The 13,561-nt window shown below is 35.6% G+C and overlaps 3 protein-coding genes across 3 annotated transcripts; 1 reads left to right on the top strand and 2 right to left on the bottom strand.

Annotated features, from left to right (window-relative positions):
* Positions 1–6,092: 6,092 nt before the first annotated feature.
* Positions 6,093–8,211, top strand: CBG10664 (the record flags this gene model as incomplete). The annotated part of the gene is made up of 4 exons (XM_002646001.1): positions 6,093–6,528; positions 6,584–6,809; positions 7,941–8,017; positions 8,063–8,211. 4 exons carry the CDS (start codon positions 6,093–6,095, stop codon positions 8,209–8,211), a joined length of 888 nt encoding a protein of 295 aa, XP_002646047.1.
* A 492-nt stretch (positions 8,212–8,703) lies between these two features.
* CBG10665 lies at positions 8,704–9,138 on the bottom strand (the record flags this gene model as incomplete). The annotated part of the gene is made up of 2 exons (XM_002646002.1): positions 8,704–8,813; positions 9,069–9,138. The coding sequence occupies 2 exons, from the start codon at positions 9,136–9,138 to the stop codon at positions 8,704–8,706; spliced, it is 180 nt and encodes a 59-aa protein (XP_002646048.1).
* A 3,957-nt stretch (positions 9,139–13,095) lies between these two features.
* Positions 13,096–13,347, bottom strand: CBG10666 (the record flags this gene model as incomplete). The annotated part of the gene is made up of 2 exons (XM_045240789.1): positions 13,096–13,245; positions 13,318–13,347. The coding sequence occupies 2 exons, from the start codon at positions 13,345–13,347 to the stop codon at positions 13,096–13,098; spliced, it is 180 nt and encodes a 59-aa protein (XP_045094330.1).
* Positions 13,348–13,561: the final 214 nt, after the last annotated feature.

Raw genomic sequence — 13,561 nt, 5'->3', positions numbered from 1 at the left:
GGCCCGGTCGGCCCGGTCGGCCCGGAAGTTTACCGCGAACTTCAAAATCTTGAGCAAAAAGTTGAATCATTGTTTCGAAAAAAGGTATTCAGTGTTTTTTTTTTTCGAGTTATTTTTCAATACATTCTAAAAATCAATGAACTGGGTTTTAAAACCTAAATTAAACATTAAAATCAAAAAGAACAATCAAAAGACAATGAGAAGTGAACATTTTCTGCCGTAATTTTTGAAAATTCAGAAATATTGAGATTCTGAAGTTCTGAAATTCTGAGGTTTTGAGGTCCTGAAATTCTGAGATTCTGAAATTCGGAAGTTCTCAGATTCTCAGTTTCTGAAGTTCCGAAATTCTGAGAATTCTGAGATTTTCAAGCTCTGAAATGCAGGAATGCAGAAACTCCTTTAAAAAAACTGTACCCCCGAATCACAAGCGTTGTACCCCTAAATGAAATGAGTTGTACCCCAGAATCATTGGTAGTTTTCACCCCCGAATTTTTGTACCTACGAATTTTGTACCCTCGAATCACCAATTTTGTACCCCAAAATCAGTTGTACCCCCTTGTACCCCCCAAATTTTTCGCCAACTATAGGCTTAGGCCGAAAGTCTTGTTTCTTTTGGTAGTATGGGAGACTCTGTGGTAAAAAGTAGTATAAGAGACCTTGGTAGTAAAAGAGACTTGGTAGTATGAGAGACACATTGAAAATAAGTAGTATAAGAGACAGTGGTAGTAAAAGAGACTCGGTAGTATAAGAGATGGTTGTATAAGAGAATTTGCCCCGAAATTCCGCATTCGCGTTGTTTATCGCTTTGACAAAAATGGCGGCTGTTTAAATTCATTTTTCAAAAATTTTGTTTTTTTTCTGCCGGGCCGCCGGGCCGAACCGGGCCGGGCCGAAATTTCACAAGTATGGAAATGATGATAATTATGAATTTCCAGAGTTTGGAGGCTGTAGGTTCGGCAATGGAGAAGGAGTCAGAAGACGTCGCTTTAAATGAGTTCTGGATGCAGTTTGAGAAAGGTTATCAGAGTGAGGAAATTGAAGATAACGAAATTCCAAAATACCCGGATATTTCTGAAATCTTTTGTCCCTCTCCTGCGAATGAAACGGTTAAGATGGAAGTTCCGAAGAAGGATCAACTGTGTGTCTCTGACAGTGAGAAATGTATGGAAGGTTCGAAAGAATTTGAAGGATCAAAACAAGTGGAACTTCAGAATGATGTACAGTCTCTCAAAAATTTGAAGTCACCCGAATGTCCCACGAATGATTTTCCTCTTCAGACTGTAAATACTGATTGCTCCAATAATTTAGATAAGCCATTTGCCCCAAAGGGGCCATCAGAACAAAACGATGAGCCCGAAGATACATCAAAAGAAGAGCAGGAGGAAAATGAGATGAATGCATTTGGAAAGATCGGGAAAGAGGAAATTGGAGGTTAAAGTTTGAAGGACCCGAATGTCTCACGAATGCATTTCCTCTTCAGAAGACTGTAAATTATGATTCTTTCTGTAAATCGTTTGAGCCACGTGTTCCTAAAGGTCCAGCAACAAGTGATGTTCCGTGCGAAGATGTCAAGATGGAATATTAGCATCTGCAGAATAATGGGAATGTTCTCAATGATCCGGATGAGCTATTTTCCCCGATAGAGCCATCAGAAAAAATCGATGCTCGCTGCGAAGACGTCAAGATGGAATATGAAAATCCCCAGAATAATGTAACCATTGATAGTTACGACAATCCTGATGAGCCATTTTCCCCAAAAGCCATCAGTTCAAAGCGATGAGCTATCAGATAAGGTGGACAAGGATGGTGGTGTCTTTTCGGACATTGTAAAGTATATGCGAGAAATTAAAACAGACAAACAAACACTGAAACTACTTAAAACCCGAGGAAAAGCAATGATGAAACAGGAAACCATAGAACGCACGGTTTACATTTTATGAAAAGGAAAATGAAAAAAAAAGCAATTATGAAAATCATGAGAATTCGGCATAATGATAGAGCTGTTATTTTAGCAAGAATCCTTTTTTAAAACGACAATTTTTGTTTGAAACGGTCGATTTCAGATGCCTGAGAAAGTATTCATCACTTGTATCGAAAATCTGAGAGGTTCAGTAATTTTAAATACAGTTTAATAAAATTGAACCTAAAATCTGTCAGCAGATATAATATTGGTAATCGTATGATGACTAATTTATGAGTTAAAAACTTTCACATATCTTCGAAAGGAAGCGGAACAATTAAGCTCAAAGTGCGAAATAGTCTAGGGTGAGTTTTTATTAGAGAAAAATGATTTTTTTCAGCTTCATTTTTTTCAGTAAATTTTGAAGTAAATATCAAGTTTGGAATTATATTTTCCGAAATTTCTGTAGCATGTTTTTTTTCTGGAATCTCTCCAATAAATTATAAATTCAAGAATCTGAAAACTCAAGGGGGCATATGCACGACATTTCTAGACAAATCGAAAAATTAGATGATTTTTTGTTTCAAACGAGAAATACAGAAACAAGCTTCATAAATTTTTCCAGGGTTTGCAGCCGGAATGTTCTGCCAAAATTTAAAAAAAAATTGACGTACTTATATGCCAATCTGAACTAAAAAATAAGTAAAAAAGCGTGCGAATCCTTGTTCTGAGAAAACGAAATTTAGAACTTTCATTTTATACTACTAAACTTTTTTTTCAAACCCTTTGTCCTTAGTACAGAAAAAACCGAGATGAGGGAAAATCAACTATCGTAACCTAAAACCATGTTTATTTTCTGTATTTTTAAAATTCGTTACTCTTTCAGATTTTTGTCCAGTTTCCTGCTATTTTTCCCCAGTTTTTGATAGTAAAAAAACTTTGCTGAAAATGCACAAATTTCGAAATAATAAATCAAGGAAAAAAACAATGTTTTTAGGTTTCGGTATTCGTTGTTGGGGGACATTCGGTCTTATTTTTTGCTGAGTTTAGAAACTTTGCATATTGGATTGTTCCTTTTTTGCTGATCATAGCTTTTCTCTACTCAAGATCTTTAAAATAATGAACTTGAAAATGTATTCCCAAGAGAGAATTACAAATCACTGTTTTTCTCTTAATCTTTTCTGATTTATCAGTGTCTCTTCGAGTCCTGCTCATTGACATCATTGGCATCTTTATAAAATAAAAAAGCATACCTTTTTATGATTCTCTCCATTTTTCTGTTTTCTCAATTTACGAGCTTCTACTCAATTTCCTCGGTATGCATATCTCCCGCTCATAAAAAACGGTTCTCGTAATTTATACAATATAACTGGTCGGAAATAATAACTTACCAGTGCCATAAATTTTTCTCTTTTTTTTCGAAAGAAATGAGGCAGATTGCTCTTGACGTGCCGCATGTTTTCGGAGGGGTCGTTTCATTTCCTTTTCTTCTTCCCCCCTCCCATTCCTTCTGCACATTTATCCATTCTCATTTTATTTTCCCCTTTTTACTATTTCCATGGTTTCTGTTTCTGGTGACTTCATTCTCATCCCTCTCTCTACCTCTCTCTTTTCTGCATTTCTTTGTATATGGGTAGTTGAAATATCTTCCTTTCCCCTCAAATTGGTTGCCAGGGGTAAAGGTGTGCCTCGACTTTTTTCGGGGAAGAATAAAATTGTGGGATTATTCCCAAGAGCAAGTGCGGATTTTTATATTTTCGACTAGCTCGCACTAATTGTTATTCGAAATTCAAGAAATGTTTTGTAGTACACGAGAGAGCTTATCAAGAGCTCTAGCATTTTGTCTTCAAAGATTACATCAATTATTTCAGTCACGTTTTTGAGTATTTTCAGAAAGGAACCTCAACCCATTGCAAACCTTATTTTGCTGAAAAATTCAGGATAGATTGCGAACGGACACTTCTGAAAATTATAGAATCCGCTCGCCAGTTTCAGCCGAGTCATATCAGTTTCAATACCAAAAATCACGTTGTTAGTGCAAAACAGAGCTTTTCAAATTTTCACAACTTCCAGAACTTTTCAAAACATGAAATTTGTTGCGTTAAATTCAGAATCAAACGAAATTTCTGATTTAAAAAATTTTCTCAAAATAACATGAAATTTCATCCAATTTTAAGCATAACACAACAAAATTCGTTTTCTGAAACATCCTAGAAGTTGAGAAAACCATCTTTGAAAATTGTTATTTTGCACTGAAAAGGCAATTTTTGGTATTTAATCTGATATAACTGGCCCCAAACTGGTGAACAGATTATAAAACTTTCATTGGTGTGATAGGCGATTGTTAACCTCTTCTGAGGATTTTCAAACAATCTGGGTTTACAAGATGTTGAGGTTTCCATGTAAATCCGTAGAGAACATCTGGTTATTGAAATCCTCTTCTCATTTTGTAGGCAAGAAGTCAGAAAACTTGAGGAGTCATCGCTTGGAAAATAATACGAATTTCAAATTGAAGGTCTGTCAAATTCTGTCAGAATTCTAATATGTCACCCTTTTCGTAATTCTTCCAGAAATTTCTGACTTATTGAAATCACAATGTTGCCTAGTGTTGTCGACTACTCGGATTTTGAAAATTCAAGCTGTTTTTACTGAAATTTCTAAAGTTCTCTGAAACTCAGTTTTCCGTTCCGTTATTTACAATTTGAATTTTTCTAAAAATTCTGTTCCCCATTATTAAATTGGAAAATCTTGGCACACTAAACTTCAACATAGGAAGACAACAAGATCATCCAAATTGGCGGGTTTTGAAAATACCTGGCGACAAGATTATAAACATTTATTTTGGGTTTCAAGATGCCTGACATTAGTAGTCTGCTCAACAAAGGTCATTCAACCGGTTGTTTTCCATTTTCTCTGCTTGTCAAACCAATATAAAATGCATTTTTCGAAACAAACCATTTCATCATCAATCCTTTTCTTTGCCAACTAGGACATCAAAAAACGTAAAAACTCAAAAATTTAATTAGTCATCTTTGACATAAAGCACTCATTTATCCTACGACTCGCGGAGCACTCTCAGTTTCTCTGCTTCTTCCGAATTCTCAGGAAACGAGCCACATAAATGTAGTCTTTTTTGTTTGAGCAGGAAGCTCGGAATTTGCAAATTTTACGTTTTCAACAAAAGTACATTGTTTTTGTTGGGGTTCTGCTCTAAAATATTCGGCCTCTTTTACCATTTCTACAGAGTTTCAAAAATCTAGCTGGGGCGCTCACGGCGCGGGTTTCTCGCTCGTTTACTTATTTTTGGAAAACATTTAGTTTTTGAATGTCAGATTAGAAGAGGACGCAACAATTTTCATTGCATTGAAATCTGTAGAAAAACCGCAACAAAGAAAAACAGCTAAAAATAGGAAAAACTTCAATTATCGCTTTAAAAAAAAGAAAAAATCTCAATTTTCGACTAGTTGTTTAAATTATTAGCAGGTTCTCAATTTCCTTTTTTTCTAGAAAACTGTCGAAAATGAAAACGAAGTTTCAGTTGTGGCGGAAATCAGGGAAAAATCAAAAACCGTCCATTGAAGAATTCAAAATCAAAAGAGAACTGAGATTTTTTTGATGCTTTTCGAGCGATTACTCTAGTGCTTCTTTTCCTCATTTTTTCTTTGTTACTATATGAATCTACATTTTTTTTTCAATAAACTTTTTGGCCGCGGCCCCCCATTTAATCTACCATAAAGACTTCAACAGAAAGCCTCCCAAACCGTCAACTTTGAGTATCTATATCTCATTTCCTGTGAAAAATATAAAAAAGGTATCAACCGATGAAATATTAGTCATAATATCACCAATATTTTATTAGTTCACTAATTTTCGATGCTTTTTAAGGGAAAAAGATAATTGAGTTCAAAATGCAAACACATGGTGACCTTCCATTATAGCGTTTCTAACTTTGGAACTTTTTTCAAAAATCATGGGTACTAGAAAAACTGAAAGCCAACGTGAAATTTTATAACAAAAATATAAATATAAAGGATCATAACCTTTTTCAAAAAAAGGGTAGCTTGACTAGACCGAACAATTTTTTATTAAATGAATTTTGTTACTTCATAAAAGAAATAAAATTTGCGTTATCACATTTTTATCTGCTTTGTAATAATCTTCTCTTTTTTTGTGAAAAAAATTAGACTTTCAGATGACAAGCTACGAAACAGCTCAAATAGTCGGGTACATATGGATCATGAATTTGCATCGAGGCGGATTCGGAGTCCCTTCTCTTGTCAAAAAAGACACAGCCAATGAGAAGGAACCCATCGTAGTGATGAAAACTGTGAACAAAGTGAACAATTATATGAAGGAGTATGAAGTGCAAAAGTTTTTGAGCGAGAGGAAGGAGTGCAAGCATATCGTTGAAATGTTTGAAATGCATGAAGTCGGAAACGTTGCAATGTTTTTGATGGAATATTTAATCCAAGAAGATCTCCAGCAGAGAATTGAGGCACAAGTATCGTTGTCACTCACAAAAGCGCAGTACTTCTACCGACAATTAATCCGAGGATTGGAGTTTATACATTCCAAAAGAATTTGCCATCGAGATATCAAACCAGCCAATCTTTTTCTGGATGGTCGAGGTTAGTTCAGAATTCTATTGAAATTAAAATTCAGAATTGTTTCATTCTTTTTCAGATTGCCTAAAAATCGGTGACTTCGGATTGTCCGATTATTATATGGATGCCCAGGGAAACCAAATCCTTCTCAGGAACAGGGTTGGATCACAGTTTGCTTCTGCACCAGAAGTGTGGAGTAGGAACAATCTGAGAGTCGCAGGACCACCAACGGACGTTTGGTCAACAGGAATAGTTTTGTTTGTCATGTTAACCGGAACAGTACCATGGGATTGTGCAAACTTTCAGTGAGTCGTCTGGGTTTTTTCAAGATAATTTTGATCCTATAAACCTTTCACAAATTTTTTTTTCTCTGCCATGAGTGACTCTTCACCAAAAGAAGCCAACCCAAACCGTCATTTTTGAGATGATTGATTTGATTTTTGTGAAAGATTTCAACTACCTTGTTAACTGATAAAACGTTGGTGATATTATGCTTGACAATTCTTTAATTGACAAGTTTTCCATATCTCACACAGAAATCGAGATAATTGAGCTCAAACTAGATGATATGAGTGTTTCTAATAGAGGGAATACGGTAGTTTAAGCTTTCAATTGTGTTGTGCTCTCGAATTTCCTTTTTTCGATTAATAATCGAATGAAAAAAATTAGCATAGTTGCAAAATTCGGGCAGGGCTGGGCCGTGCCGATAAAGTGCCGGCCCGGTGTATGTACAGACGCTGAATTTTTTTCAAAAATTTTAAGAAAAAGTTCCTATTTATTGCCTACATTCTGCTCTGTTAAATGTATCATTTTTCCTTTTTTAAGTCAAAAAATTCCCAAATTTTCCATTGGAAATTTTCTGTGTTAGGCGGACCGGGCTGGGCCGGGCCGAGAAAATTCGTCAACCGGCCCGGCCTGGCCCGGCCTTTTGCAACTATGAAAATTTGGGAGAGAGGACACCTAGTCAGATACCGTCCTCCCTTTTCGCCACTACACCACTTCTCGCTGCTTTCTCCACGCTCCCCAATCTACATATATAAGAAAGGGGAGGAGACGCGGCGCTCGGTAGACTCAACTTTGAGCCAAATTTGAAACTTGATTTTCTCGAAGCTGTTAGCTTTTTAGCAAAATCTGTCTGAACATAGATTTGAAAATCTCTCATTCTCAGCTTTTGAATGATACCGAAGTTCCACCCACCGATTACAACCTTCCCTGGTTAGACAAAATTATACTATAATGTCTGAGTAACGACCTTGCTTAGGATATGTATAACCAAAAATTTGAATAATTTAGAGGGTTTCTTGTTTTAAAGCCTTTTCCTTTCAGAAAAAATCATCTGTTCTTAAGACCTGCAACCTTTCTATTAAATTCAAACCATTGAATGTTGATGAAATCAATTTTCATGTCTTTCAATATATTTTTTCATAATTTTTCAGATGCACGAGATATATGAATTTCATGAACTTCAACATTGGATCATCTGCATGGAGCCAATTAGATGGCAAAGTGATTTGTCAGTTCAAACAACATATTATCTATTTTAAAATTTTATTTCCAGTATTCCTGCGCGACGTTCTGAGTCACACACCTCAAGATCGTCTGACAATCCAAGATATTAAAGCGGAGCCGTGGTACATGGAGGATATTGGAAGAGTGTTACCAATACCTGAACCGGTGTGGTTGAGACCAGAGCTTGAGGATATGTGAAAGGCTAACACACCTAAGAATATGATTTTTCGGGTCGTTCAGATGTTTCCGTTCATTTTTTAAAAATATTCATCCTCAGTTGAGTGTAAAGATTACAGAAACAACAATAAACGTTAAAAATATATAATACACAGTTTCACAAAAAACGGAGTTTTTGGGTTTTTCCTGAATTTCTAAAAACGCCGTTTACTTCCGGAAGTTCTGCAAAATAAACAAAAAAAAAAGAAAATATATTTATATATTGTGTTAAAAAAAATTTTATTCAAGAAAGCAAACGAAGTATTTGAGAAAAAAGTATTAAGTACATACGGAGACATGAAGCTGTGTAAAATAATTCAGCATGATCTGTCTACCATCTAACTATATGTATAACAGGAACTGGGAAAGATGGTACAGGAAAAAAGAGGGGATATTGCTGGGCTTTCATGCATAACACATCTGTTGCAAAAATTATATGCTTAAAGCAGAGATGACGGAAAAGCCTCATTAAATTCAGTAAAAATTATAGTGAATGATGATTCCAACTCCGACGCAGAGGAAAAAAACGATAGTGGCGCCAGCAGCTATAGCTACACCTTTCACGCATTTGCGACTGTGAGGGCCTGAAATCGGGAATAACTGAAGACATAATATTTAAACCCGAATTGTTTCCAAATCCTAATTAACGTAAAATCAGTAAAAGGAGGGTCGCTAACATTTAACTTTGAGACAATTTACCGCTGTTCCTATGAGAGATACCAAAAAGTTGTCTACTAAATAAATTGTTCATCATAATATCAAAAACAGATTATCAGTTGAAAACTTTTTTGACATCATTCAAAGGACCAAAGATGAATGTAAAATCTATTAGGACTCACAGAGACTGAATGGTTCTGGAATGTCGGCATTCGCATACATTTGGCCAGTGTAAACACCAGTTGGTGGCATATTCCACTAAATTAAGAGAAAATAAAATGAAATTCTAAAAACCGTCAAACCGAAATGTTGACAAAGGAAAAAAAACCAATAAAAAATTAGCCGAGTATGGTTCTCTGATTTTTTTTTCGCTTTTTATAGTCGCGATCAACAGTCCCTATAGATTTTCAAAGGGGCGGAACAATAAGATATTGTTCTAGACTGTAAAAACAAGTGTCATGTGATACTGAATCATTATGTGATACTCACTTGTCAGAGCATAAGATAAGCCATATTTGAAAACAAAATTAAATTAAAATAAGGGATCTGTGCAGCAATCTGTAAAAAATACCGAAAAAGTGGTAAAGGAGAGCACCTGTGAAGTTAAAGCTGATTTTTCTCTGTTTCTATCAAATATATCAAAACTTGTGTCAACTAATACAATGTTTGTGATATCATGACAAATATTTTATCAGTTGGCATTCTTCATATATCTTTGACGGAACTAGAGATAAATCGGCTCAAAGTTAAGAGTTAGAAAGGCCTATTATCACTTCCTTTACGGTATGAATTCAAGCCCAAACTTTGGAAACAGAATTTGAAGAGCTCTAGGATCAAAAAATTCAGAACTGCATGGTTTCTGGATTGATTGATTTCCCAAAATTGAATAGATCTGAAATTAGGTGGTTATTTTATCAGGAATTGTGAAAAAAGTGTCTTATCAAAAATTGGTTGAGCCAAAGCCAATTTTTAGTTTTTACTTGTTGTTTTTTTTTATTCGGGATCAAAGTATTCCACAAAAAAGTATTCTAAATATGTCACAAAGACAATTTGTACACTATACGTTCAGAGCCAGATGCATCACTTCAAAATTCACAAAAAAAATGTGATTATTCAATACGGTTTCTGGAATAAAAGCGTAATTCAATTTCTAGACACAATCTGATCTGATTCAGCATTTCCACATCATCGTCTTTCAAATTTTCCGATTTTCGAACAATTTTTAGTTTCTGCCTCATAATCAACCCTGCGTCCTGCCGAATTCTTGTCTGAAAATCAGAACCTAGGAAATCAATCTGTTCCGTGACACTAGTAGCTCACTCGAAAAACGTCTTCGGTTTCTTAAAAACAAGCGAGCGACTCATCAATAACAACGGCGTCTACGTCTACGTAAAATCCCAATGGTGAAGGCATTTACCGAGAAATCGAAAGGGGGCGAACACATCCTTAATTGAAAACAAGTTTTTTGAACAGAAGATACATCAACTGTGTGGAACAAGAAACCTCGATGACAATCCACGAGTGAAATGAATAATCTGAACTGAGAGAGAAATTGGTGCTTCACGTAGTTGAACAATCTCTATACTGTATCGGAATTGAAAATTACGTCGATTTCAAACTTCTTAACTGTTAGTCAGATTGGTAATGACAGATTGATGAGACGTTCACAATGATTGTCCCAAAGCTTCTTCGGACAAAGGATGAGGATAACAATTGGATATTCCATACCACAGATCTCCTTAAATGCCATTTCCTACCGATGTCGTTAATATTTTTTCCTACCGATGTCGTTAATATTCTTGTTTTGTCGTTAATAATTTCCTACCGATGTCGTTAATAATAACGAAACAGTGCCACGGTACATTTGAAGATCTGACAAGCATTCAATGTCAAGGTCCATAACCGTTTTGGACAAGAGATGGGTTGCTGTCAGTTCCAAGTATATTGGTTGAGGTGCTTCTATTCTTTCAAAGATCCTGTGAGAGTGATCCTTTTCCGGAGAGACACATGCGTGTTCTTGTCCAATTTGATTTCAACTCCTTTCTGCAGTTTACAATCTTCATCCGAGCGCTGTTAAACTTTCTCAATCAATCTGAATGCGCTGCTCAGTCTGTTCTGGAATAAATGAGTACCCTTCTTTTCAGAAAACCCACTTGTATGTCCCGATCGCGAGATAAGTTCTGACCATTCCCCAGTAAGTAAACTACAAAAAAAATAAGTTGGAAAGAAAGTAGCTGCCCTTTGTTTTATTGGCAAAAAAAGCTTAATCCAAGATTAACAGTATAAACCATACTTGCTCACAACATGTTTCTAGCGTTTGGTATTTCATAGATACTGCCTTTGGTATTTTGTAGGATAAAAGTTAGTTGGTCGAGAATTCAAGTGTTCCTTCAGTGCAGTTCTGATCTTATCTACAGTCTTGAATTCTTTTGAAGTCCCAAATGGCGTTGCAGAACTGTGCCGTATTGTCTGGACTTAGTGGCTTTTATTGGAGGTGAGCTTCTATCAGAGAAAATACGGTACTTGTATTCAGAGTTTAGTACAGTTTTGATTCAATTGAAAGTTTGTCTGAAAAGGAAATGACTTAAGAATGCATCAAACAACAAATTTCCTCTGACAAGGGATTATTACATCGCTTTCTAGGAAATCCATCCATTTTTTCCGACGTGTCATAGAGCAAAACTTCGAAGGAAAGTTTTATTGGGAACATTTTAATAAACTTCACAATGCAAAGACAAAACAAAAACAAAAACATCATAGCATTTGTTGCGGCAGAATGCATTGGTATGAATTTAGAGCAAAAACAAAAACAATTCAATGAACTATCTAACTGAGATATGAAATTGTAAATAGAGAGAATAATAGAAAAATGTAACAAATTATAAACGAAACTGTATTACAAATAAATAAATTTCTTCGGAGTGCAGCTGAAATCATCTGTAGCTTTTCTGCGCACACGTTGGACTTGATATGTTATTCTTTCTGAAAAGCAATCATATGATTTCTATTTTATGTAGATTTTTGAAACTTACAAAAATAAATACTTTTTGATTGAAAAATATATAGAATTCCAAATAAGTCAGATGATAGAACAAAGGAAATGCGGACCTCCAAGCAGGAGGGGTCTTTCAGTTTGATAGGGGGATTATTTGATATTCAGAAAAATCATAATTAAACTAGAAGGCTCCATGCACAAGGTGCCTCTAAAAAGAAATAAAACAAGAGTTGCTTTTATACCCGTGGCAGGTGAATCATCAGATGTGTAGAGATTATCACCTGATTGACTCCGCCTCCTTTCAGCTGTCACGAGAAAAAAACTGCTGTATAAGAATAAGATCCTGTGGGGGTTTGAATTAAAATCGTGTAATATTAGGAGACACAGAATAATGAAATCATGAATGGTGATTTATACTTATTGTAGCCTACGAAAAAAAAAATCCAAGAATAGAATATGTGAGAAAGATTTTGAGAGTCAGGTGATAAAGAGACTCGTGCACAAATTTTTCGCTATTCCAGAAATAGAAAAAGGATTGAGAAGAGTCAAAGAGCAACTGGCTTCCTGAACTAGAGAAAATTTATCTAGAGCCCTTCGGAAATGAATTGAAAAAAAAACAAATGGACCATGACATCACTCTAAAATAGGATATTCCTTTTCCAATTTAGTGGATTTTATCTGAGCCATTTTGCTAGAGTTAGCATATGTAAATCCCTTGTTTCGTATGACAGCTGAAAATTCACGTAAGAGGAACTCGATTTCTGAAAAAAAAACGTTTCAAATTTTTGAAGCCAAATCTTCAACTTCCATATAACCCATCTCCTATTTCGTTTAATGAAAAAGAAACATATTTATTTTTTTTCGGTGGATTTATCGTATATCATTTCAATGTTCCCAACTTTTGCAAGTTTCCCACTATAACTTTTCCTACTTTCACTTTCCCTATTTTCACTTTTTGGGTATATTCATATTTTCAGAAAAATGTTTAGTTTTTCAAGCAAACTCTTCTTTTTTTTTAGTGCCTGAAAAACTTTATGACATGAACACTGGTTATTAACAAGTTTTTATTCATCAAACTTCTGTGAATGAAGTGAGAAAAGGGGAAATTGAGTACAATCAAAAAGGAGAGAAAATTTGAGTCGTACAAGAACTAATAGAGAAATTAGAAAACGTGGAGAATTTACAGAAAGTTGTTGCCAGGGGCCGGGGAACACTCAATCGGATCCCATGGCAAACGTTGGCTTGAGAGTGTGGCCACGGCGCTCGAATTCCTTGAAGGTGAAGGGATAATTGCACATGTCGGAAAAGCAATAACAGTTCCACATATCAGAAGAAGGGTATCCAAATTTCGAGTTGTCGACGTGCTGAAAACAAAATTTCGAATTTATCAAAGCAAATGAATTCAGTTAAACAACGGCTTAATATTTCATACTCACCTCGAGGACACAGTCGTTTCCCTTGGTCATGTTGACGATTTTAGGGATATGAGACGGGTGACGGTCGCCACCACCAAATACTGCGGTCCTGTCCAAGGCTTGGTAGACGGCGCTACAGAACCGCCCATCTGATATCACTGCTTCATCCCTGTTCTTTGTACCCAATGTTTACTAGAAACTGAATCCGCACCAGTCCTTGCCTGGCACCATAAGCTTCATCCAGGAGAGAATCCACCACATGGAG

This window comes from Caenorhabditis briggsae (assembly GCF_000004555.2).
Source record: "Caenorhabditis briggsae complete genome, chrX, whole genome shotgun sequence".
NCBI classification, from domain to species: domain Eukaryota; kingdom Metazoa; phylum Nematoda; class Chromadorea; order Rhabditida; family Rhabditidae; genus Caenorhabditis; species Caenorhabditis briggsae.
The sequence above is the reverse complement of the archived record's forward strand: the minus strand, read 5'-3'. Positions and strand labels throughout refer to the sequence as shown.